At 42.1% G+C, this 26,771-nt stretch overlaps 1 protein-coding gene across 1 annotated transcript in view; it reads right to left on the bottom strand.

The window, feature by feature from the left end:
• Positions 1-2,673: 2,673 nt before the first annotated feature.
• The window catches only part of LOC130473750 (rho GTPase-activating protein 39-like), an 87,795-nt gene continuing 63,697 nt past the window's right edge, over positions 2,674-26,771 (bottom strand). Inside the window, exons 3-10 of the mRNA XM_056845333.1 lie at positions 16,168-17,482; positions 14,368-14,920; positions 11,206-11,295; positions 8,267-8,340; positions 6,909-7,108; positions 4,605-4,696; positions 3,632-3,801; positions 2,674-3,287 (exon numbers count right to left, since the gene is read on the bottom strand). Of these exons, the coding sequence (XP_056701311.1) occupies positions 3,093-3,287; positions 3,632-3,801; positions 4,605-4,696; positions 6,909-7,108; positions 8,267-8,340; positions 11,206-11,295; positions 14,368-14,920; positions 16,168-17,482 (2,689 nt within the window). The 3' untranslated portion in view covers positions 2,674-3,092. The remainder of the gene's footprint in view (positions 3,288-3,631; positions 3,802-4,604; positions 4,697-6,908; positions 7,109-8,266; positions 8,341-11,205; positions 11,296-14,367; positions 14,921-16,167; positions 17,483-26,771) is intronic.

The raw sequence follows: 26,771 nt of genomic DNA, 5'->3' as shown, positions 1-26,771 counted from the left end.
GAGGTGAAAAAAAGCAACCTCCAGTAAAATCATTTGAGTTATGAGTACACTGGCCTTCACTGGCATAGTTAGCCTAAAACTACATGTTGATTAAACAGATTACAAAAGGATGCTGAAGTGAATGATTAAACCACATTATGCTTAATTATTCTTTAATGACAATAAAGAACAGAATGTTTTGCTGATTCACATTTACAAACATGTTGGCAAAAAGAAAACAATATCCAGTGTTTTTAGCCTATTTTACAGCCCAGGAGGTGGGGGAGAGCATTAATATAAAACCATCTGTTTATGCTTGTGCTATACCTAAGTGCCAAGGGGAATTTTAATCATTACCTATCATATAGTTGGCCATCAAGTTTGAATCTGGGAAAAGTATGCATCCAGAAGACATCCTCAAACAGGTTCAAAAGGACTTTGTTTTATGAGCATGGGTTGTATGGCCTGTTGAATATTGCTCAGCATTTCTTATTATAAAAGGAAATATTCATGCAACATATAGGTCACCCTATTGCTTAGCCACAAACAGGGGCAATTTTCATGTCCACAGTCTACTGAATGGATACTTGCTCTGAGTGAAATAGAGAAAAAGTTATTATATTAGCCTTGTAATAGAAGCAGGACTAAGATATTCCTATTCTAGCAAGGCCAAGGAGATTTTTCAGCTATTTTAACATTTGATCCTATGCACGTTTACTTAGAAACAAGTCCCACTGAGTTTGTAAGGCTGACTCCCAAATAAGTGTGTTTAAGATTGCCTCCATAAGTATCTGGCACAAGGAGAAAGGTCCCATTTCAGATTTTTTTCTAAAGGGCACTGGCCGAATTCTGGCAGAGGAACCTGTTTGGATAGCACCCAGCTCCTCAGAGTAATCATGCTAATCTACTTCATAAAATGCAGCTGTTCCTAAGAAACAGCATAGAGCACCCTGGACATGTCACAGTGAATGCCTGAATCATATTGGCTCAGCTCAGGTGCAAACTACAGGTTTTGCAGAGATGTGCAGTTTCCATTCTTGTCTCCTTGGTAACACGTAGCTGAAAAAACTTTGGGACATAATATCACACAGACGTTTCCCTAGCCCCCATGAGTGGCAACCAGTGAAATGAAGCAGGGGGTAGGGATATGTACACAAAAAAGTCATGTCACACTTTTCAACTCTGGGGAAATGTTCATCTCTACATAACCTGCAGTTTGGGCCTTGGAGAAAGGACTCGCTTGGATATTGGGAATCAGCATTTCCCAGATGATCAAGCGTAGATGTCTTGATAGTTGAATGGAAAAGATGCTTAATCTCAAAGGATAGCTGGGGAAAAGGCACACTATAAGGGTAAAGAGTAATGGGGGCTTTGGCATTACCATCTACACAGAGTTAAAGAACCTGACTTTATAGAACTGGCTCAGACAGGGAAACAGTAGCAAGTCTTTATTCCATATAATGAGATGGTATAGTCTCCTAAGACGTTTCACAGTGTATGGAGGTCAAAGGGAAACACGCATTCCTCTTACCAATAAGAAGACCACATCAACCACTGTTTCAATAGTACTAATTCCAAGATCCATCAAATTGTCACTCACCCAGAAAATGGCTTAGCACTGGCTGGAAGAATGAATAATCTCGACTCCATCTTCCAAGAGATCTGTCTAGGGTCTAGCTAAAGGAGCTATGGCTGCTTGCAAGTGACACAGGAAATGAATGTGGGAGGTTCCTGTTTCAGAAAGGAGCAGCAGAAATGAGGGAGCAACCCCCTCCCATTTAGTCAGCGTGAATCCCACTGACTGAAGACCATGGGGCAAAATGGTCAGAGGAGCGGAACCTCAGTGGGGAAAGAACAACTTGTTAACGAAAGGGTAGAAAGGAGCCCAGAGTCGCACAGTGCATGTTGCTCAGCATCCTTTCCTCATATCAGGAGACCATGACTCCATACCTTTCAGACTCTCCAAATAAGCCTGAACAACAAACAGAAAACCAAACGCAATCTTGAGGTCAAAGAGTCTTTGGAGTGCTCATGCTTGTTCTCAGTAGTTACTCGATACCTGATTTTAACCCTTACTGGAACAATGAGAAAGGCAACAGAAGCACCGACTGCAGTTTACTAAGTAGGAAAGTTCCATTCTGGAAGTTTTCACTATTTACATTGCTGTGACTTAGCTGTAACTCAAAAGGGACACAAAGATCTCTGGCACAAATAACCAACTGGCACACTGGGGTAAAAAGATTTAAACAGAATAGTATAATATGGCAGGAAAGGAAAGGGATACACTGTCTCTTTTCCAAAATGTTTGCTGTCTCCCAAACTCCGGCCCAAGACATTTTTTACCCTTTTATAATATTGATGTTGACCTTGGCCTTCAACTGAGCTGCCTGCTTGGTCCTTTTAATCTGGACTGAGCAGTAAAAGTACTCCAACATGAGGACAGCAAATGAGGATTGCAAACCACAGCCAACCCTGAGCTGCAAAACTGAGCCTTTGGTAAGAGAGGCATCCTTAAAGATGTAAAAGGCAAGTGGAGAAGGATGCAGCCATCCATGTGAATAACAAAGCTGGCTTGTGCAGGTTTGCTCTAAGGCAGGATAGGCGCTACAGTAACCTGCCATTCCTTCTGAGACTGAAGCATAACTGGTTTAGTAACCAACTTTCAGGTGGGGGAGCAAAATCCCAGTACCTGAGAGCAGTTAGTTCTAGGGGTAGGATCCCAATAAATTCCACTTTTAATGTGCAGCGGATTCCCAGTGCATGGCAACACAGCTCAACACTGGTATTTTGTTTAAGCAGGAGCCTATCTGCCTTCGCACTCCATCTTCCCAGGAATATCTCTTGAAAGTCTTTCGGAGTGCCCTCAGAGCATGGGCTGGGAGTTGGCTTGCTGATGCCTCCCTACTCTTTCTGGTATGATCGTTCACTTGCATTCCCGTGGGCCTCCTCTGAAATCATCAGCATGGTTGCTGCAGCCAAGAAATGTCTGTTACAGCAACAGAAACAATCACAGGAGCCTGGAGACTGCAGAGCGGAAGGTCCAAGGTTTACAGAAAGTAATATCGGCAAGAGTTCCTTGCTCCCTTCATACTTCCACGATCGAAGCCAGCCCTTCACACCATGCCTTTGACAAAGTTGGTGTCCAAGTGCACTATTAACATGCGCAAGAAAGACATCTCTTTGCGGGTGTTTTCAAAGATGACTCTGGGGTCGTCAGACTGACATCGTAGGCAGTTGGGGGCCATCACCATGGCCAAATTGTTTACATCCATCTTGGTCTTGCCCACATTGACTGGCTGAGAAAAAATCTGTAAAATAAGGAGGAGGAGCTCAAATAAAGACAATAGAAGATAATGTGAACCCTGAAGGCTTAGTCTCTCCAGCCCCCTCCTCCAAACAGCACATTCTACTGGAGCTGGCTGGCTGCGGACTTTAAAAACAGAACTTCAGACAAGAGACAATGGAGTTGTCCTCAAATACCAACTTGGACACATGCTAGAAGAAATTCAGATTGAAATTTTAGGTCTTTGACATAAACAGCAGCACCACCTGGGGTGGAATGAGAGGTGCCTGAGTGGTCTTACTATACAGGGTCTCTCTTCTGCCCAGTGTCAAGAAATTTAGACGTTGAAAACATCCTCTATCTTCATACCTGTAAGAAGTGGATGAGGTAACACAAGACCAATCTGTTGAGTTCTGGCAGCAGATCCACCACTGCCACAGCGGCATCAGGGTTCTCATAATTGCTAATACACTCTTTGTAGTACTGCTGTGGGATGACAGGCTCTTCTAGCTCTCGGTACCAGAGCTTTAGCAGAGAAGCTGCAAGGATGGACAGAAACCGGAAAGGCACTTTCAACAACAAAAAAGGTATACCAGATAATCTCTCTGGGTTGGACAGTCTGGATCCTTGCTTGATAGGACAGAATCTCATATGTGATTGTTAGTTCTTCATGGTGGATCTTTCTTTCATTTTGGCACAATACCTCCTCCTAATGCTATACTAGGCACTTTACTCTGTCCTTTCTTAGATGAAAGCAGGAGTGAAATTAAGCTGGTGTGGGGTTGGATCCAGACTAAACAGTTTCCACAGATTTCCACTGCAGACCTCTGTCATGTCATTCCCCAGAGTCTCCTGTCCCTCCGGAGCAGTATTTTATGGATATCAGTGGGCGAGGCAGGAAAGTTCTGTTCCACTGATGGAAAATTTAGTGTGGATCCAGCCCATGGGTCAGTATAGAGTACCAGGAAGAATTAAGCCAGAGTGATACCTCCCATCTTCTGCTTCAAGCCACCTGACATAGTGCTGGTAAGAAATTTAGGTTTCTTTCACCCATGAATGAAAGATAAACTCACCAAGTTCTACACTGGAAATCACAGGGCTCAGATCAAGCCCATAGGGGAAATGGCTTACAGTAGCATTTATTCTTATTTATTGATTAAAATACTTATATCTCACTTTTCCTGCTTCTGACCCTGATGCCAAAACCTTTGTAGAAGGTGGAATATAACCAGAGACAGAACACCACAAAACATATAAATACTAATCCAACAGATCTCTCTTGTCAAAATTTCTTTCCCTAAATTTGTGCTAATCTGAACACAGCTATGCAGTTTCTCCATACCTGGTATATTGGGATCACTAAGATCATCAGGGATTTTCCATTGATCCACCTGCAGTTTTAATGCATTGACTTCATCAATGTCACCAGGAATTCTGAAAGCAGAACCCAAGGGAACAATTGTATAGAAGGAATAATTCACATAGGAACAAAAGGCAGCAGTATGAATGAGACTATAAACATTAGCTGGAGCACCTGAGAGGAAGATACAGACATATTTGATAAGAATACCATTGGCCAGACTAGTACAATAGAAATTGTGAGGTAATGGTATATAATGTCTAAAGCACTACCTAAAATAAATTTACCTCCTACAACCTTTCAAGGCAGTGGGCTAAAGTATTTAAAGTTTTACAACCTTTGTACAATGTTTATAGTGATTGTATCTTCTATGAAGGGATGGAAAGCAGCATGGTATAGCCTGATCTTGTCAGATCTCAAAAGCTAAGCAGGATCGGTCCTTGGATGGGAGACCAACAAGGAAGACTCTGCAGAGGAAGGAACTGGCAACCCCACCTCTGTTTCTCATTTCCCTTGAAAGCTCCTTACTGGGGTTGCCATAAGTCTTTTGCAACATGATAGCACGCATGTGCATATCTTCTAATGTACTTTCATTATATACAAATATAGCTCTTTGTTATGCACACTTCAAGATAATGCAGGTTTAAAACCAAAGTAATTATTTTAAAAGAAAAATCCCAGCTTATTACTACCATTCCTGGCCTTCTCATAGCTTCATGCCCGGGACTAAAAAGCCCATGTTTGTGTTATATCTTTCCTCTGAGGGAGAAGAAAAGAGCAAAGGGAAACCATTGGAAACACATGAAAGAAATATGGATGTTTCCTGTTGTTTCCCTTCCCCATCCCAGCTGGCTCCAACAATGGTATAACAAGGTGACATGGTGGAGTAATGGGAAAAAAGGAGAGGAAACTGCAGCAAACATGCAGGCAATGCTGCTGAATATACTGCAATCTCCTTGTCCATCTAGAATATGCCCTTATCTAGTATGGGCTTTTAGTCCCAGCTAGCTCTGCTGGGAGATAGGACCCCAAACCAGTAAGCAGTGAGACAAGGTCTTTGTCCCAGCACTTATTCTTATGACTGGTTTGTTGAGCAACCACTACTTTTCTCCACATTACCTTTTGCATTGGAATGTCCTTGATGAGATGGGTTTGAATCTTAAATCTGTGACAGCTTCACTGCTAATACATGCTTTAAATTTATTTGAAAAGAACTAGGGACAAAGCTATGCAGAGTAAAAAAAAATTAAAAGAAACACTACACTGCCTAATACGTTGGGGAGGAAACCATTAGCACAAGCAATGTCCGCATCATGTAAATACAAAGGGAGAAAGTCCTAATTATGTTACTTTGTGCAAAAGAATCAATGGCTGTTACCACACTAGGTATTCCCAGTGATGTATCAAGAGTTTGGAAATGTTATAAAAAACATCACTTTAAAAGGGTTTTTGGATACTATGGCTAAAAAATGGTTGGAAGACGTCTTCACAGCTAAAGGGGCCAAACAAAGTGCGAACAGTATTTTTTATAACATTTTCAAACTCTTAATACATCGCTGGGAATACAAGTGCGGTAACCCCCTGTTGTGTTTAGAAACTAAGACTTTTCAACTACTTAATGCCGTTGAATAAAACATAAGAGTTTCAAACTCTTAATACATCAGTGGGAATACATAGAAAGTGCGAACAGTATTTTTTATAACATTTCCAAACTCCTAATACATCGCTGGGAATACCTAGTGCGGTAACAGCCAATGTCTGTTCTGGCTTTAAAACATTCCATCTAGATGGAAGAATTTGCCTTAAGCCAAAACAACGCTGCTGGGCACAGAAGCATAATTGAAGGATGCTACGGGCTTATTATTTTTCCATGGCCAAAGGGGGGCAAAGGATGGTGGCTGTTTCACTCCTTGTCATGCAGGATCACTGGGATGCACCCACAGGTCACAATTTCTGAGACTTCAGATAGTAATCTCTGAATTGCTGGAAGTGACAGGCGCTCTCTTGAAGCTGTTTCTTCAGTATCAATCTGCCCTATGGGATGTTTGTAAACACCGGCATAAGGCAACTTATTGTGCAACAACTAATGCTCCATAGACAGGCTTTTGCTGTGGTGTAAATGCTGTTCCCTCTGCTGAAACTGCTTCTACAAATTTGGACTGAGAAGATGTAATTGCATTTTTGCTTGGAGGAATCTTGCGTGCGCCGAACAGTAAGCCAGCTGTACAAAATGCTGATGGAGCCAATCATGATTGATTTTAAGTAGCTCGAGTAAGCTAAGCTCACCTGAATATTCCCTCAGTCTTTTCGCCGCCTAGTTGCAGAACTTGCCGAGACAGCTGTGTTTGTACCCAAGGCAGCTTGTTATCAGGATACATGTCCTGCTGCCGCAACATTATTTCCTCCAGAGAACTGCCAAACAGCGAAGGGGTCACAATAGCATTCTTAGCATGGGTTATCTCTTCAATTGTAGGTTTCCGAAGTCCCTATAAACAGAATCCCCCCCCCCAGTAAGATCAGGATGAGCCAACAGTCATACTGAATATTTCTAGTCTCTGCAAAGTGAAAGCAGTGAGTTAAATGAGAAAGAAAGGAGGAGGCCTCAAAGAAAATAATGTTTTCAGAATCTTGTGAAGGAATCAGTGGTGCTAAAAGAAGGCAGGTATTTTCTGCAAAAAAAATCAAACGTTTAGGGCTATAGTTCTAGAATGTTCTAGACGTTCTACATTCTGCACTGTATTTCATTGCTTTTTCACTTGCTGCTAGTTATCAGCTAGAATTCAAGTCAAAATAAAACTCAAGGGTGTGATACACGTTGGAAACAAGAAAGGAATGTGTGTCAGCTGGCCATTCATGGGGTACAGGAACCTAACACAAGCTTCTTTAGGATCAACCTTCAGAAATATATACCAGCAGAAATTCTGGGCAGGCACTGAGGCGTATTATTCATATTGGGCGTTGCCTTTTTAAGGAGGAGAAACCGAGGAATCAAACATTATAATTCTAAGGTGATTATACCATGGCAGAGAGGCATTGCTCTCTAAACTACATGTCAAAGCATGCATCTCACAGGTTTCTTTCCAGCAACACAGTTTCCTTTGCAGTTCCAGATGGAGGACAAAATATTAGAAGCTGTGAAGTGACAGAGGTTTAAAAATCCATCCACAGACAGCAGTTACTAAAGTAACATGTTATCATTAAAGTAAATATTCTGCTGTACAGGACAGTTATACTTGCCACGTCTGTTTAGCAAATATTCAGGGCTGCTTCACATGTTATAATTTTAATAGACACACATGTTGTGTGCCAGCTAAACCATATAGTCTGAAGCACAGACAAGGCCTATCCCCAAACATTTGCTATATGAATATTGTTAAAAGGTGGTTTTCATTTTAACTTCTGTTCCCCTTTGAATCTTTCTGGGATACTAGCTTAAAAGGATAAAATCCAAAGTAGGCAATATCTGGAGTTCTGTTTCTAGTTTTAGTGCATTGTGTCTTTCTGAATGAATGCCTTCAATTTTCCAATCTTGGATTCTTACCACTGTCACAATAAAGGTAATGCCAGCAAGGTGCCCTAAGGTGAAAGAAATGGGAGAAGGCTTCACTTTAAACAACTAGATTAAAACATGGCAACTGCCTCACCTTTTTGCCTCCAGTGACTGCAACCTTTTGCAGCTTCCGGTAACAGTATCTGGCGTAAGTGCTGATAGGCAGACCTAATAGACAAAAATAAATACATTTGGGCAGAGTGGCATTGGGGAAAACAGCTCCTAGAGCTGCCGAAAGAAGACCTCTCTAGCTTTTCCCTCTCAGCAAATGATAAAATGAATGTTATAGGTCTTACTATTTGCTTTCATGTGCATTAAACATCTTTCCACAAGACAACATTTCTGCTGTGGGCTTGTTTCACTTTCTTAGGGCTAAAAGTTGTTTTCCATCCATGATATTGCATCTATTGCAATTTGGAGTGTTACGAGAAACAGAGTTCCATTAGTGAGAAAAATCATGCTAACTCTCTTGATATCAGTGCCATTTTGTGACCTTATTTTACTTCAATTTTTAAATAACTTTTTAAGCAACTGAGTATTTATCACTGTACCACTCAAGTGCAGAACTCATGTAGCATTTTGCATTGGGAATGATTTCAAGTGAACATATTTCCTCCATAGCAGTGTTCTACATTTGTGAACAGTTTTTCTCTTTTAAAAAAATCATTTTAGGCTTTACATTTCCCCTCTGTAACACTGGGGCACAGCCCCCATCCCCCAGTTAAAACAAAAGCAAAGCAGTGAATATGTATTTCTCCCCTACATTCTGTGGGGACAAGCTGCAATGCTAGCCTTGGTTTCCAGCTACCTTTAAAAAAATCTATTTATGTTGTCCAGAAAAGCTCTCAGGATGAGCTGCTACATATTGACATCTATGGGCAATAGTGCTGAAGAAGTCTAAAAACAACTGCAAGACTTTCATGAAAAACTTTTACGTGTGCAATCCTGTCCTCTAATGAATTACTTATGGGCACAATTCCATTTTGTCCCCAGACATGTGCATCTCACAATCCTGCAGTTAATGTTATTTGGAAATTGGTAAATGTCTCATTTCTTGAGATTATTGATCCTAACTAGAACAACCTCCACTGTTTATCCCTTCACCTCCTACTATTTTCAATGGCATACAAGAATCTTCCTGTGAAGCAGGCTTGAACCCTACTCCTTCAGTAATTAAATTCAGTTCTCCATGGCTCAACAGTCCACTTAAATCTATGCGATGAAGATCAGGAAACACCTCCCATGCATAAGTAATCTGTGCTGAGAGGCTCTCATTGAAGCTGGTTTGTTTTCTGACATGTCTGGAGTCCTGAAGATAAAGTGTGCTATTCTGAGAGTAGCACAAAGACCTAATCTACAGTCTCTCTCAGGAAAATGTATATAATTATTCTGGTGTGGGTTTTTTGGATTTATCATATATATAGAGGGAAGGCAGCCCGGTAAAGCCCGATCTCATCAGATCTCAGAAACTAAGCAGGGTAAGCCCTGCTTAGTATTTGGGATGGGAGAGCACCAAGGAATACCGGAGTTGCTATGCAGAGGAAGGCACTGGCAAACCACCTCTGTTAGTCTCTTGCCTTGAAAACCCCATAAGGGTTCTCCATAAGTTGGCTGCTGCTTGACGGCAGTTTACACGCATGCAGTATCATATATATTAAGGAGCCTCATTAGTACACGTTTCATCTACAAATGGCTCCAACTGTCAAATTACTTCTCCGGCTGACAAATGGTGTTCAAGAAGCACTCACAACATTCTAAAGAAATAGAAGTGCAGTCCTAGGTGAAGTCATACTCTTGTAAGTCCACTTAGGGCTCGCTCTCATGTTGGGTATGGCGAATAAGAAATCTTTTCTAAACAGAAGTACCTTTGCAGAAATAGGTTTGTGAGAAGAACCTAGCTCCTTTGAAATAAAGTGAAGAGCTCGAAGGAAAATAGTCTATCTGCATAATACTTCGAAGTTGGTTCTTGTGGGTTATCCGGGCTGTGTAACCGTGGTCTTGGTATTTTCTTTCCTGACGTTTTGCCAGCAGCTGTGGCAGGCATCTTCAGAGGAGTAACACTGAAGGACAGTGTCTCTCAGTGTCAAGTGTGTAGGAAGAGTAATATATAGTCAGAAAGGCTTCCTGTCCTGAAAACCTCCAGACTAACAAAGACTACAGTCAACAATAGCCATGCAGATTAGCTTTGGATTTCACACATTAACAGATCACTTCAGGATACAATGGTTCCATATTAACATACCACACCCTCATTAGCACATTATCTTGATACTTACAGGACAATGATTAGCACATTACCTTCGATACTTTTTGCAGGACAATGATTCAGCTCAACCCAACCCCTTTCTGACTATATATTACTCTTCCTACACACTTGACACTGAGAGACACTGTCCTTCAGTGTTACTCCTCTGAAGATGCCTGCCACAGCTGCTGGCGAAACGTCAGGAAAGAAAATACCAAGACCACGGTTACACAGCCCGGATAACCCACAAGAACCAATGAACTCTGACCGTGAAAGCCTTCGACAACTTCTGAAGTTTTTTTTTTTAATCAGTTATCACAGACTCGCTTCAGAACTCCCCAACTAAAAGGGAAGGAAAGAAGAAGCCCAGCTACCATAAACACAGAGGAGAAATATAGACAAATTAATATTTTTGCTGGATGTCCCCAACGTTTATAATCAATCACTCTTTCACCTTGATGGAGGGATGTAGATTGCTCCACATAAATGAGGCTGCAATCCTATGCATATTTGGTTGTAAATGTGGCGTATTGAAATCAGTAAATTTAGTTAGGAATGACTGTAAGTTATTCAGTAAAGCACAAACCAATATTGTGTTTAAATTTTACCAGTAGCTATTTTATATTTCTTTTCATCCCTGAACTGCTGGTGTTTGCACAAACCTGGAATCTGATTCTTCTAATAATAAAGTACATACAACTATACTTGAAGTTAATGGTTGAAAAACACAGATCCATAACTGGGTCTTTTCCTTCTTAGCCCCACTCATAACCCAATTTTTGGTTTACCTTCATCCTCTGTGTTTTGCTTCCTCTTTTTCCTGGATTTTGAGTTCTTTTTGTTTTTCAGATCCAGAAGCTCCTTAATGCGCTGGGTAACTGAAAATCAAAAGCACTGTTGATAGTGTGATGACAAAAAAAATCTAATGTTCACTGCCTCTTCCACCTTTACACAGTGAGACCAGGGCTGGAATTTACTGAATTCACCCATCACTAAATCAGCTTTGTGCTTCAATACATTTGCTAGCAAAACATCAGGATCAATAAAATGAGGATTCCCAAATTTCAAATTTTCAAAATTATTTCTCAGATTATTAATTTGACTGAAGATCAGCTGGAACACACATGGGGTTCCCAGTTTCCTGGTAATGGCAGGCAATTGCTCACCGATTCATCGGGCTGCCCGCTGCCCCTCAGCCAGTTGGCGGATGGAAGCAGACCAGAGGAAGGGGGGAGTGATCTACTTGCTTGGTGGGATTACATCACTTCAGGGTTGACCTGGAAGCGCCAGGGGATGCTCTAGCATTATCCCCCAAAAAAACTCTATGGAAACTACAGAGTTTTGGGAGGAGAATGCTAGAGTTTCCCTGGCATGATTCTGGTGCTTCTGCATCAACCTGGAAGTGATATCATTGTGGCAGGCATGCAGATCTCTGCCCCCAGCCCTGCCCCCGTGAAGCTCCTGCCGGTTGCCAGGAGGGACCTGGCAACCCTAAACACACACCATTCTTTGAGACCTGTAAGTAGTAGTAGGACTATGGCTTCTATTCGTTTTTATAAAATGAGATGCTAGGGATAAAAGAGGAGAAGGAAGCCTGCTCTCTGAACCACCTGAAGCCTTATAGTTAATCATTTCCCTTCAAGAAACTTCAGAGTGCCCAGCTACCAGGAAGGAAACACGTTGAAAACCCTCCCCAGCATTTTACTTGTTTTGTGAAGAATTTCTTAGAAGAGCAGAATTCATTCAGCTCTCAAATTTATATTCTTGAAACAGAGCAAGATGAAAACAAATCCAGCAATTTGCTAGATGACCATCTGTCAGCAATGCTGATTTTATGACCTTAGGCGGATCATGAGAGGGAGGGCACCTTGGCCATCTTCTGGGCATGAAGTATGGGTCACTGGGGGTGTTGGAGGGGGGGAGGAAGTTTGGAATTTCCTGCATTGTGCAGGGGGTTGGACTAGATGACCCTGGTGATCCCTTCCAACTCTATGATTCTATTAATTTTACTTGGGTAAGTCTGTCAACTTTGCACTAAAAGTGACATATGTGCAGGTAGTGATTTATATTCTGTTAGGCTTCAATCTATTTGAGTCTATGGATCCTGCCACAGGCTGCAATCCTATGCACACTTCTTTGTTTCAGTGAATACAGTAGGACTTGCATCTGAGTAAATATGCATAAAATTGCACCATCATAGTTCTTACAACTAATTTCTAAAGGGACTTAGGATATGCTGGTACTAGAAGCTTAAAGGAATTTGAGGATAAATGTTTTTACTAATTGAAACCAAAAATCTGCTGTTATGTTCAACTTATTAATATTGTGAAGACTTTTTCTCTTTAGCTGATCATAACGGATCCACAGGTTTGCTTTCACAGAGAAAAGCAGATGGCTTGGGGTCTAAGAAAGTACCTGTTTCTTTGTGCAACTCACAGCCTATTTCAACTTATCTGTTCATTCTGATTTTTCTGGATAGCTTTATCCTCACAGAAGACAATTCAGAAACTTCAGCTGGTCCAAAATGTTTAGGCCCAATGACAAAAGCAATCATTTTGTGCATGTAACACATCTGCTAAAGATGCTGCATTGGTTACCAATTTGTTTCTGGATACATAAGAGCATAAGAAAAGCCATGCTGGATCAGACCAAGTCCCATCAAGTCCAGCAATCTGTTCACACAGTGGCCAACCAGGTGCCTCTGGGAAGCCCCCAAACAAGACGACTGCAGCAGCATCCTGCCTGCGTTTCACAGCACCTAATGGGCATGCTCCTCTGATCCTGGAGAGAATAGGTACGCATCATGACTAGTATTCATTTTGACTAGTAGCCATGGATAGCCCTATCCTCCATGAACATGGCCACTCCCCTCTTAAAGCCTTCCAAGCTGGCATCCATCACCACATCCTGGGGCAGGGAGTTCCACAATTTAACTATGCATTGTGTGAAGAAATACTTCCTTTTATCTGTTTTTAATCTCTCATCCTCCAGCTTCAGCAGATGACCCCGCGTTCTGGTATTATGAGAGAGGGAGAAAAGCTTCTCTCTGTCCACTCTCTCCATACTATGCAGAATTTTATAGACCTCTATTATATCTCCCCTTATTATATCTCTGCCTTCTTTCCAAGCTAAACAGCGCTAAGCATTTCAACCGCTCCTCATAGGGCTCGAGCCTCCTGATACGATTCAAGTTGCTAGCTTGGACTCTATAGCCCCTCACAATCTGGACTATTTCCCCATATGCACCTGTTTAGCTCCTTTGTTCAGCACAACAAGGTCTTTTAGCTGCCCCCTCCCTTCAGGCTGGTTTGGTCTGCCACTACCTGGTCTTGGACTTTGGGGGGGGGGGCTGCCCCATCACTGCCCAACAATCTGCTTGATTTTGTCAGACAAGCCCTCACCCTTTTGACTTTGAGAAAATCCTGCAAAATTGAGCTTTTTAGGTGGACTTTTGAGGGCACTTAAGAGTTTTTAATGTTTGTAAACTGGTTTGGCTGTCTGGTTTAAATTGTGATTCTTATCACACACACACATATATAAGTTGTTTTTGCTGTTTAACGTATAAAGCTGTGATTTGGTTTTAGCTTCTTTTTTTCTGTAAGCCGCTCTGAATCCGTCAAGAAAAAGGCAGAATAAATGTTTATAATTAATCAAATAAATAAATCAAATAAACATTTACTGTCAGAACGTAATGCAATTATTATCCTAGCCATGGCCTATTAAAACTACTCTTCACTTATGAAGCATAGTATTTTACTGTAATAATAAAATTTTCATTGTGAGTAGTCATGCTGGGAGGAAAAATTATTACATTTCTTTTGTCCAGACCAGGAAATGGCAGCAGAACCTAGCCCTGCTAAGCAGGATCTCTGCTAATCTGCATTTGCTATTGTAGCATAATGCATTTCAGGCGTGTAGGAAAAGGAAACCCACAGAAGTGAGGCACTTACTGTTTTCATCATTAACCTGGCTGAGATGGCGATAGATGTAACCTTCCAGGTAAGACTGGAACTTGGGCGATGGAGAGAAAAAGGCCAGACTGATGGCCATGAATTCCCAGCCCCATGCCAGACTTCGATAGCACATATTGTCTGTCGTCTGTCTGATTAGTTGTATGTACAGCTCATCCCGCAAGCCTTGAATGCTCCAGCATTTGGTGACGGCGATCAAGGCCACGTGGTCCCTGTCCATCCTGGCTTGCCGGTCACCCATGTAGATTTGTACCAGTTTAAATAGTTCACAAGCTTCCTTTTTGATGGTGTGGTTGCTGGTGATGAGCATTGGTTTTTTGATGGATCCTCCATTCCAGGAGAGCATGTTGGCAATAGAGAGCCTTCGGCGAAAGATGCCCTGAGTGTGCATATTCAAATTTTTGGAAGCCCAGTCTGCCATGCTGATTTGAGAGATGGGCTTCCGTATGGTGTGGAATGGAAACTGATACCCCATGTTTGTGCCAGACTGGTCATTATTCTCTTGTTGGGAATCTGACTCTGTTGCTCCACTCTGCAATAGAGAACAAAGAGGAAACTGTGGGCGGAAAAAACCTTAGCTGCCCATTTCCCCCCAAAGCAGAACAGCTCACTGACCACCTCCTGTCTTTCCAACAGAGCAAAAGCCTTTATACAAGTACAAACATCAGCACTGACCACTTGGGAAATTCAACCTCTGACTACTTTTTGTTTATCAAAATCCAATACCCATTCCTTGTTCTTGTCCCACTTTTTCTGTAACTCAACCCAAATCAATCCTCCATGCTCTTTTCTAATGGGTTTTCCCCTTAAACTGCGTCTTTCTTACATATCTGTCTCTGTACTAAACGAAACAGTATGAAACCTACACAGTTGTATTAACCATCTTTTATTTCTTCTGCCTTGCTTTCCATGTGGTACAATGGATCTGCGTGGCACAGCTTTGCCACAAAGGGACATCTATAAACAGGTGGGCAACAGCACCAGATTCGGGTTCTGGTATTGTCACAAGGGGAAAGTCCGCCCCTTTGTGTGGATGAAATTATTCTTTTGCTGGGTCCTACTAGTTGCCATCTCAGTGCATCAGGCAATAGGAACAGACCACGAAGAGCCCTCCAGAAATACTGTTGGTCAATATTGCTAGTTTACATTTAAATGATACAAAATTTGTGATTTTTGGGTATTAAATCTGTAGTTTGTCTTTCTTTGCATGTACTTTAGCTGTGAACCTTTATCTAAAATATTGTAGGTATGTTTTTAAAAATAATTTTAAAGTTGGAGAGCTTCCTTTGGTATTATAAAGAGTCATAGTATTATAATAAAAACAATTAGGAAAACTAACAACATTAGTTAATATCGGTTAGCCTGGCTGTCTGGTTTAGAGAGTTCAAACTAAGTTCAGAGGGAGGAGGAGAGAGTCAAAATTTGACAGGGAATTGACAGGAAATTATCAAGAAATTGGCAGGGAATTGACAAGGAACCTTTCCGATCAGTAGATATTGCAATAGAAACAATATGTTTGAAACAATATGGGTGAAATGGCATATAATTCATTGCTGGCTTGTGGAGGGCTTTGTTGATTCTATAAGAGTGCCTTCTTCATACTTCCCAGCTTGTCTCTGCTAATACTTTCCCACAAATTCCAGCTTGAAACGTAATGTTATATTTGCATAGCTCACAAGTAGTTAAACAAAGTTAATAAACATTACCAGATCTGCTGTTTTGTAGAGCATACCCTAAATGCCACACTGAGAATTAGATATCTTGATTATTAGTAAATACCTGGGATAATATTTGTGCTGTGTCCAACGAAGAAAGATTTGTCTGATTGGCCATATTCTTTTCTAAAGAATCTATTTTTTCGTAGGTTCTCTTTTGCCTCACGGTGTCTTGCTGTATTGCCAGATCATTTGAAATGCTTCCCCTACTGTTCATTCTGGGTCTATATAGTGACCTGTTACTAGAGGTCACGTCGTCTCTTGAGCTCCTACTATTGCATTTTTTCAAGCGGTCTGATTGAAACTTAATTTTATTTCCCTCTGGCAGGTTAGAATTTTCCAGCATTTCTGCATCTAGGCTACCTTTGCTCCCTCTGCAAGTAGCAGATCTGTTCACCACAGCGCGCATCTCAGCAATCAGCTTATCATTCAGAGCACTCAGTTCACTGCTGCTGCCCACAGAACCAGGCCTTCCCTGGCCCGGAGCTTGCCGTCTGCCTTTTCTCTTTCTCAGGCTTGGAGAAGGCCCTGTTGAGTAACCAGAATCTTGCTGACTGACAACTGTAGGGTATTCTTGAGTCTGAAGACTGTTCTGCCGATTATGGTGGGCCTCCATATTTTTGAGAACATTAGCTTCCAAGATTTTCCAAGAGTGCTTGAAGCTGTCCCTGGAACTCAGCTGCCCTAGCTGTGGTTTAGCAACACCATCAACTATCGCTCCTGTAGAATGAGGACTTTTGGAAGACTGGTCTATGTTGACCATGTGTTTAATATATTCTCTTCCAACGGGGCTGTATTCTGTTGCAGAAGGATTTCTCACATGTTTTTTTCCAGCTTGGTGCTGCTGCATACTTGGATGTTGTAATAATTTAATTTGTTGGGGCTTCTTATTTAAGCTATTGCTTGGTGTTATTTGTGGATTTGTTCCATTCACATTTACACTGCCAGTGTCCATATCTACAGGGGGCTCATCATAAATTGGCAAGTCGATTGATGGCTCATCATATATCGGTGCTGGAGTAGCATATTTGGGAGATGCAGGCTGTGATGTTCGAGTCTGATTCCCTGAAGGAGCCTGATAAGGGAGCCCATTAGTTAACACTAAACAAAAACCTCCATTCTCTGTCTTCTTAATTTGCATTGACTGCTTTGTTTCTATCGGAGCTGCTGGTTTTTGAGCAGATGGGTTTGGGGCTGTAGACTGAGGCTGGGCATAAAGAACTGGTTTTGGAAGCAGAGATTTCTGGCTGCTGGCTTCTACATTGCCCTGCATCTGAAGAGAATTGCTTGAGGAAGAATTTATTTGTCTCAGACTGTTGACTTTGACTAGCATGGCTGCTTTAGTCCCTGGTAAAGGCTGCCACCGGGTAGGGGTGTCCCTGTAGAAAAAGTAACACAATGTTTAGGAAAAGAATGCAAAAAGGTATTGGAATAAAACAGGAGTCCACTGGCACCTTAGAAGTTTTAACAAAATGTATTCCAGCATAAGCTTTCACGAGTCATAACTCACCTCATCAAATGCAAATGTATTGCTGACTCAAATATAAAATGCAGCAATAACTTTTACTAAAATACTCAGGTGAACTTTCAAGATTCACAGGCTTAGAGATTCTACCAAAGGGGATATTTAGATCTTGGTTTAACAACATTGTGCAAGGAACCCCGCTGTTTCTGTCAGACCTATTATACTTTGTAACTGGAAAATAACCAGTTGCCCTCACAAGAGAAAAATGCTGGTCTCAAGGCGTCTGATCTCAAGGCTTCCCTGTGTAACACTACAGAGCACCAGACAATGATTTTTAAGTTTATAAATAAATAAAGCTTCCATAACTCTAAACCAACTTTTCTTCTGTAAATGAAAAAAAAAAGACCAGAATTTGACCATATGCAGATTTCTGCTTAGAATAAGTAAGGAATGAAATGAATATTTTGATCCCATTCTGCAAAGAACACTTGACTGGTGAGCTTCATTTTCTGGCCATTTTTCCATTTGCCATATGCTCCCCTAATAAACAACAAGGATTTCCAACTGTTTGACATCTGCTTGTTTCCCTATGTACTACTTGTTTTACTAAACCATAGCAACTATTTTTTTTTCTTCTGACATTGTCTGGTAATTAACAATAAAGGTGGGGCCTCCAGCTTTGCAAAGGTGAGTCATAGGCGAAAACAAGATTACAGACAGGAATGAATCTGTCTTTCATATCCAACATGCTAGAAAAGGAGGGATTAGTGGCGACATTATAATGATTTGAGAAAACTAATGATATATAGAGAGAGGGAAAGGAGATTTTCCTCCCATGCCAAATGCTGTAGATTTTCTAAAGTAGTGTGTTGGTGGCAGCCGAAGATGTGGAGGTCAACCTGGGGCCAACTACAGAGATTCTCTTCAAAGCTATCAAACATGTTTGAGCCCAGTAATGTGAATGTGTCATATACCTTTTTGTATCTTCAGCCAGGAAAACATGTCCTCAGGGCCAGCTCAAGATTAGTGTTTGTGAGTGTGTGGGAGGAGGAATCCTTCACGAGATGTTGTCCAAAGGACCTCATCACCTACCTATTAGTTATGTATTGCTACGGCAGAGCATATGATGGTAGAGTTGGCTCCTCTCACAGTCTGTGCAGAGAGCAGGTGGTAGCTCCTGTCACTATCAAATTCATGAAGACATGAAACTGCCTTATAAGGAGTCGGATCAATGGTCTATCAAGGTCAGTATTGTCTATTCTGGCAGGGTCTCCAGCAGAGGTCTTTTACATCATCTGCTACCTAATCCTTTTAACTGAAGATGCCAAGGACTGAACCTGGCCCTTCTGCAAGCAAACCAGATGCCCTGCCACTGAGCCACAACACCACTCATTCATATCATGATATACTCCCTCAATTACAACTGAGCTGTGTACAAGTGAGCCAGGATCATTCTGGCATCTACTCTTCCACCAGCACACCATCAAGGATTTCAGAGTGGGAGGGAAAGTGGTTAACTGTTATCCTGCCTGTGACAAACCTTTCAGCCAAGGGTTGCTGGCATGACTACTTCTCTTGTCCTCTGCCTACCTGGCTTTAAATAGACCAGTGGAGTGCACATGCGCTCAGCACTGAGAATTCTTCTTGCGAGGTGTTTGGGTCTTTTGGTAATGTGGGGCTCTATTGCTTTGATGATGCAGCACAATACGAACTGCTGCATCTCATGCCAAGTCTTCAGCTGTTGCTTTGATAACAGCAGCTCACAGGCCTGACCTTTGAACATGAGCACGCCAATGCCTTCAGTCCCTGCTGGGGAGATGAAGAAAAGGATCCCCGATAGTGCATCTATCAAGGAAGGCAGGTGGCCCAGGAAAGTGGGTCTCACTTGCTTCAGGGGAACCAAATCCACTGTAAACGGTGAGGAGGAGGAGGAGGAAAAGTGTTGGTTTTTATATGCCGATTTTCTCTACCACTTAAGGAAAAATCAAACCAGCTTACAATCACCTTCCCTTCCCCTCCCCACAACAGACACCCTGTGAGGAAGGTGGGGCTGAGAGAGTGTGACTAGCCCAAGGTCACCCAGCTGGCCTCATGTGTAGGAGTGGGGAAACAAATCCGGTTCATCAGATTAGCTTCCGCCACTCATGTGGAGGAGTGGGGAATCAAACCCGGTTCTCCAGATCAGAGTCCACCACTCCAAACCACCACTATTAACCACTACACCATGCAGAGGGTTGGCAACAGGCTCTTTTGGGGTCCTGGAAGCTGCCATATGGTGCCAACTCCAGGCACTAGCCCTGCACATCCTCAACAAGATTTTTTTTGCAAGATTACGGTGTGTTTACGACTCTAGACAGAAATGTTAAAACCAAATAAATGTAATGAAAATAAAGCCTAGCTAGAATAGGAAAAGATTTAGTCTGAAGCCAGACTAATGACAGTGCCAATCCTAGACATCTGAGCAGTCAGGACAGAAGCCTTAAAATTCTGTGCCAGAAGCCACACTACTGCTTCCTCTCCTCTTTCTCTTTGGCCGAAGCTATCTTCACTTCACTTGGACAGCTGGAAATGTCTGGTGAAAGCAAAAAAATGAAATGATGGAGCAGGATTTCCAGAGATCATGATATCTGCATAGCTCAGGGTCCCATGACTAGCAGAAGAAACAACTGAAAAAAATTGTGCAAAAATTTTAAATTTGAAGAGGAAAGGCAGTCTAGAAATATACTAAAACCAATAAATACATTTTCATAATTTACTCCCTCACTGACCTGTATCCAATGACATGTGCACGGAGGGCACTCATAGTTTTCCCATGGTCCTCTTCTTTCCAGTAACCCCTTCTGCCCCCCCCCCAAATAATACCTAAGGGTTCCAAGAACCACATGGCGTAACAGTCACAGATTTGGGGTGCTACGGTGAGGAGAGGGCTGAAACTGCCACCTCCTCTCTCCTGTCAGCAAAGCTGTGTTTGCAGAAGACACAGAAAGAATAATTTCACCTCCTTGCCTCTACTTCCTGCAGCACACTGATCCATGAGGGTATTCTTCCATGTGGCTCCCTTAACTGCAGGAATGATCTTTTGGGCAGTTAGAAGGGACAGCCAGAATGGAGAGGAATGAGAAAAATCAAGGTTTCATGATATAGGCCACTGAATTTGCCTTTATTTGATGCAGTACATGGCTGTACCTAAAGCTGCTTTATAAAGTCCTAAAATAGCATGTGTTCTTTCCAGGGACATAACATTGGGCTAAATTATTCAAGGACTCGGAAAAGGGGGGGGAACACACAAAAAAAAATTGCCTGAAACAACTGCATACCCACCATTCAAATAAACACCGTGGAGGGCTTTAAGAGGGGAGTGGACATATTCATGGAGGAGAGAGGTATTCATGGCTGTTAGTTAGAATGGATACTAGTCATGCTGCTTACCTATTCCCTCTAGTATCAGAGGAGCATGCCTATTATTTTGGGTGCGGTGGAACACAGGCAGGATGGTGCTGCTGTACTCGTCTTGTTAGTGGCTTCCTAGAGGCACCTGGTTGGCCACTGTGCGAACAGACTGCTGGACTTGATGGGCCTTGGTCTGATCCAGCAGGGCCTTTCTTATGTTCTTATGTTCTTATGTTCTCATTTTTAGTGTCTTAACAGGTAATGAAATAGATGCTAGAATTCCATGTGCTTGGCCAGTTAATAGTGGACAATAGGTACAGTGCACGAAAATAACATAAAGAAAAATTTGTGGTTTTATTACAGTACTGGGAAATTTTGAGAGGCAACAGTGAAGAGGAAACAAAACTGCTGGAGAGGATCTGGCTGCTGTCCTGTCACATGGGATATTGTGGATTGTGATTGGTATTTAGAATGGTACAAAAACAGTTGTCTTTCATAGCAAAGACTATTTCCTCTGCCACACCAATCTTGGGATTTAATCCAGGCCCTTACATAAGTTTATACTATCCCTGCTAGCCCCTATGGGCTCCAACAAATCATGAGATGCCACACCAATGCTATTTGCCACTAGTCTGGGATGAAGCATGATAGCACACTGCACTTGCTCACCTTCTCATCATATCCAGAGCACTGCAATACATTTCCCAGGTTCAGAAGACAAAGTGCAGTGTTATGAAAGATACACACTGATTAATTTTGTCTTCCAAAAGAACACAGAAACAGATCAACGGCGGCAGCTAAGCAGAGTCTGGCATTGGGGAACCTTGAGCCAGAGATGGTCAAAGTGGTGGCTCAAGTGTTAAAAGCCAGAAGGTCAGAAGCAGTACTAAATCGAGGGATGCCAGAAAATCAGATGTGAAGACCTTGCCAAATTGTAGAACAGAAGCCAAAGTTATGAGGAAGTCCACAGATCAGAGAGCCAGAAAAGCAGAAGCCAAGACTATGCCAAATGGTGAACGATGAGCTGAGATCATGCGGGAAGCACGGGTCAGTAATCAGGAAAGTAGCAGGAACAAATAAAATACAGGGCACAACAGTGAAAACTGTTGATCAGGCAAAAAGCCTCAGCCTCCCATTAGGTTTTGTAGCTGTTTCCTGCCCCAGTAAACCAATGGGCTGTGTTCATGGTTGAAGCCTCTTTGAGGCTCAGAGCTTGTTATAGCCCCTGGAACTTGCCCTCAACAATCTGCAATATGGGGCAGCAAAGCTCCCAGTCCCAGAGTCACCACTTCAAATCACCAGTTCTTGCCAAAGAGCAAGAGAAGAGACTAGCAGCTAGTGGGGGAACCACAGCAGTGCCAGGGTAGCTTCATATTCTTACACACAACATTGAGCTACGACAGGTGATGGAAAAGCATTTGAACAGGCAAGTAGCAGGGAACGGGCAGCAACATCTGAATACTGATTCAGAAGTTACTCAAATACTTGTTCCTACTTATTCTTGCTAAATAGCAATAAATGCATAGGAGACTGCATGTTTCATGGAATGTCCACATATTCTTTACTTTAAAAAAAATTCAAAAATATAGCAAGATCATTATAATGACAATATGTTTGAACCACAACAGAACTATGTTCAGCATGCCATATCAGCATAAGCAAGGTTTTTTTGTTTTTTGCTGTCAAGTCAGTTGACTTATGGCAACCCCGTAAGGTTTTCAAGGCAAGAGACGTTCAGAGGTGGTTTGATATTGCCTGCCTCTGCCTCAGGACGCTGGTATTCCTTGGAGGTCTTCCATCCAAATACTAGCCAAGGCCAACCCTGCTTAGCTTCTGAGATCTGATGAGATCAGGCTAGCCTGAGGCTATCCAGATCAGGGCAGAAGCAAGATACCCTACTGCAATAATAAAAACTAATACATATTTTTCAAACAAGTGACTAAAGTACCGTAGGAATATTAAATTAAAAGAAAAAAGTACAGAGAGGACATCAGAAAGTGACAAAAACCTGTTATTGATATAATTCACAATGTTGGCCAATTCTGTATGTTTTCATCCATTATGACTGTCACAGATCTTATACAAATACTGCAGAATATACCAACACAATGTCTTTGGAAAAGATCCATACAGGTAGTCTGCAATAGCAGATTTTCATGATTTTCCAAAGCAAGGAAATCAATTCTCCAATGGTGTATGGACGAAAGATATGTAGCTTTTCATGCTTGTAATACTAATTGTTTAGTCTGTGTGTGTGTGTGTGTGCGTGTGTTTGCTACAAATAGCGCACTATGGATCCAATTCTTTTCTGCCTGTCAGTTAATTATGTAGTTATGTTTATGAGTTAAACTCTCTGAATAATCGTCACCACAGGTTAACTAAAACAGGATTCCCCAATCTTTCTGAACCCATGGGTATGTTTGGAATTCTGACACAGGGTGGTGAGTGCAACCACAAAATGGCCAGTGGGAGCCAGAGAGCATCCCCCACACACAGAGAAGAAGCTCTGGAGATTTGTGGATGAATCATGGGTAGGGCGTACCTCAGTGGGGTATAATGCCATAGAATCTACCTTCCAAAGCAACCATTTTCTCCAGGGGAACTGATCACTGTTGTCTGGAGATCAATGGTAATTCCAGGAGATCTCCAGGCCTCACCTGGAGCTTGGCAACCATAGCAGGGGACAAAAGGAATACTTTTTAAGAGTACATTGGGAAAGTGGAGTGAGAGACATAATAAAACCAAGACTGTAGTGATAGCTGCCACCAATTCAATGTTCTTTTAATCTGCATGGCCAATCAGATCTCCAACAGCCAATCAGTCCAGGAAGCAAGGCAGCTCAAGGATCCTTGGTTACAGAGCCTCTACGAGTTCTTTAATGAAATAGCTACACAGTTTAGTTAATGAGAAACAAATTTCTCATGGGAATGGGAATGGAGAGTGGACAAAACAAATGGTCAAGAAAGCCAGAGATATCTCTCCAGTGTTGTTCATTGCAAAAAACAGCAGTGACCATGACACTGAAGGGTTCACTCCCAAGAAGAATTTTAGCTTGTCTTCACAAGAGGAAACATTCTTTATTTCACGAGAAGGGAAATACACGTTGCTGCATCCTGTGTGTGTTGGAATGTAACTGTGTGCAGGAGAGGCAACAAATATCCTTAATGGAAACTGGCACTTACTCTAGCCTACTCAGGAAAGGCATATAGAGATGTAAGATGCTTTGTTTCCAAAACAAAGTTATTATCGTTTTAAGCAGTTTCTATTCAAAAGTGTAGCCGCTTCAAAAGGTGACTGGAGAATACCCAATTAAAGTCACTCTTCTCCATTTCACATTTGGAACATTTCAGGGCCTTCCGTGAACGTGCCATTTACCGGTAATGGTTGTTCATCGAGTTTTCTTCTGTGAAGGCACACACTGGGACTGTGCTTGTGCAAGCCAGACACTGGAGGATTTTCCCAGCATTTTCTTAAGACATTAGAAACACTTCTAATGGAAGCCCCTCCCCCTCGGAGCATGCCAGCGACTGTTTTCCCACTTTTCTCCCTCTCCCATCCAACTGATCAATGGAACAGTTCACTCCGGCAATAAGGCAGGGGTGCTCAGCCTTTTTTTAGTAGTTTTGGAATTCAGGGTGGTAGGCACAACTACAAAATGGCTGCCTCAGGAAGAAGAGTCATACACATAATGGCAGACAAAGTGAGGCTCATTTAAAAAATACACTGGGAAACAGAAGTGAGACAGAATAAAACCAACACTGTGGTGGCAGCTGCAGCGGAAACATTTGTTTTAATCTGCACAGCCAATCAGATCTCCATTGGTCAATCAGTAGACCTCCTTGGTATAGGGTTGCCAACCTCCAGATAGCGGCTCCTGCTATTACAACTGATCTCCAGCCAACAGAGATCAGTTCACCTGGAGAAAATGGCCGCTTTCGCAGTTGGATTCTATGGCATTGAAGTCCCTCCACTCCCCAAACTCCACCCTCCTAAGGCTCCACCCCAAAAACCTCCCACCAGTGGTAAAGAGGGACCTGGCAACCCTACCTTGGTAAGAGCCCTATGTGGCCCCACCACGTAGACAATCCCTCATATGCCCTGGCCCAAGGCAATTCAGAGCCTTAAAGGTCAACACTAGTACTTTGAATTGGGCCCAGAAACAAACTGGAAGCTAATGCAATTGGTATATAACTGGGATAATACATGAGCCCATTAACATTGTTGATGTTGAATTCTGCACCAACTACAGTTTCCAAATTGTTTTCAAATGCAGCCTAACATAAAGGGCATCACAGTAGTCGAATCTGAACATTACCAAAGGATGAAGTATTTCCCCTAACAACCTAGCATTCTATTTCGTAATGTCAAAGCTAAGTGTATCTTGCTGCAAAATCTGGATCTTCAAAGAAATCACCTAAATATGCAAGAGTCACAATTAAACCACAATAAATGAAGGCAACCAACCCAGAGCCCACTATTTTACCTTTCTATTTTAAGCACCACTTTCTTCCTACTCTATGAAATTTGCTCTTTGCGAGCCCCTTCCACCTGCCATGTTGTGGAAACTGGAGAACTTTCCATGTGACGATCTGATAAGTTAGAACAGATGCATCCCAACACCACCAAGGGAAAGGCAGGGCTACCAACTTGTACAGTCCTGTCAGGCCTTGCCAGTTTTCATTTAGCAAAATTGCTGTGTAGGTGCCAACTCTACACATGTGTCAAGATTGCAAAAAGGACATGTGTTTTTTACATGGTTCTTAGACAGGTGTTCTTTCTGTTTTGCACAACTGTCTTTGTTCATATTAAACAGGAGTTAAAAGTGTCACGGGCAGCTGTCCATATGGGATTAGTTGAACTTTGCACATTACAGCTTTATAGCATTTTGTCTGTCCACCTTATCAAAATTCTGAGCCATTAATCTTGTTTGTTTTTCTTCAAACAGCAGCCCCTAGTATTCTCAGGCTCTGTGCTATGTCTGGGAGAAACTGCCAGCCACTTCAAACTCTATCACAGTAGAGAAAGGACTTTTTTTGTATGACAGACAGAGAAAGTGAGAAGACTTCAGCCGTTATGAGAAAGGAGGAGAGAAAAATTTAGAATGCATAACTAGAGGTCATCATTTCTCCTTTTTCGAAGGCAGCACAGATTAACAAGAGGAAGGATAGCAATCCAAGAAGTTACGTTTTACACTACTACCCTGAAATACCCATGAAAAACAGAAGGGGGGGGGAATCCAGATTAAACTTCTAGGTTTAGGTTTAATAAACAAATAGCTTTTCAAATGGAATTTTATAGTTGATTTAAGTCAGCTAGCCATGCTGGATGAGTGGAACAAAAATAAAAGTTAGTGAAGAAGAAGAAGATGCTGTTGAGTCGCAGCCAACTCAGAGCAACCCCTTCCATGGGGGTCCCAGACAGGAGAGGAGGAGCAGAGGTGATTTGCCATTGCCTCCCTCTGTGCAGCAACCCCAGCCTTCCTTGGCAGTCTCCCATTCAAGTACTGCTCTTGGCCAACCCAGTTTAGCTCCCAAGCCTAGTTAGTGGAGTAGTGTCTTTTTAATTAGGATCAGCCAATGTTTAAAATGCACTTTGAAAGTTTTTATTTGCACAGAATTGTTCCTCAGGGTAAGGTTAATACTCCACTTACAATGCAATCCTAAACAGACCAAGTTACACCCTTCTAAACCCATTGAAGTCAATGGGCTTAGAAGGGTGTAACTCTGCTTAGGACTGCACAGTTAGTCATCTCCATTCTGGACAGTGCTGGAGACTTTGCCTATGACTGGTTTTTAGATTTTCAAAAAGGAGCT

Source organism: Euleptes europaea, chromosome 2 (assembly GCF_029931775.1).
Source record: "Euleptes europaea isolate rEulEur1 chromosome 2, rEulEur1.hap1, whole genome shotgun sequence".
In the NCBI taxonomy this organism is placed as follows: Eukaryota; Metazoa; Chordata; class Lepidosauria; order Squamata; family Sphaerodactylidae; genus Euleptes; species Euleptes europaea.
The sequence above is the reverse complement of the archived record's forward strand: the minus strand, read 5'-3'. Positions and strand labels throughout refer to the sequence as shown.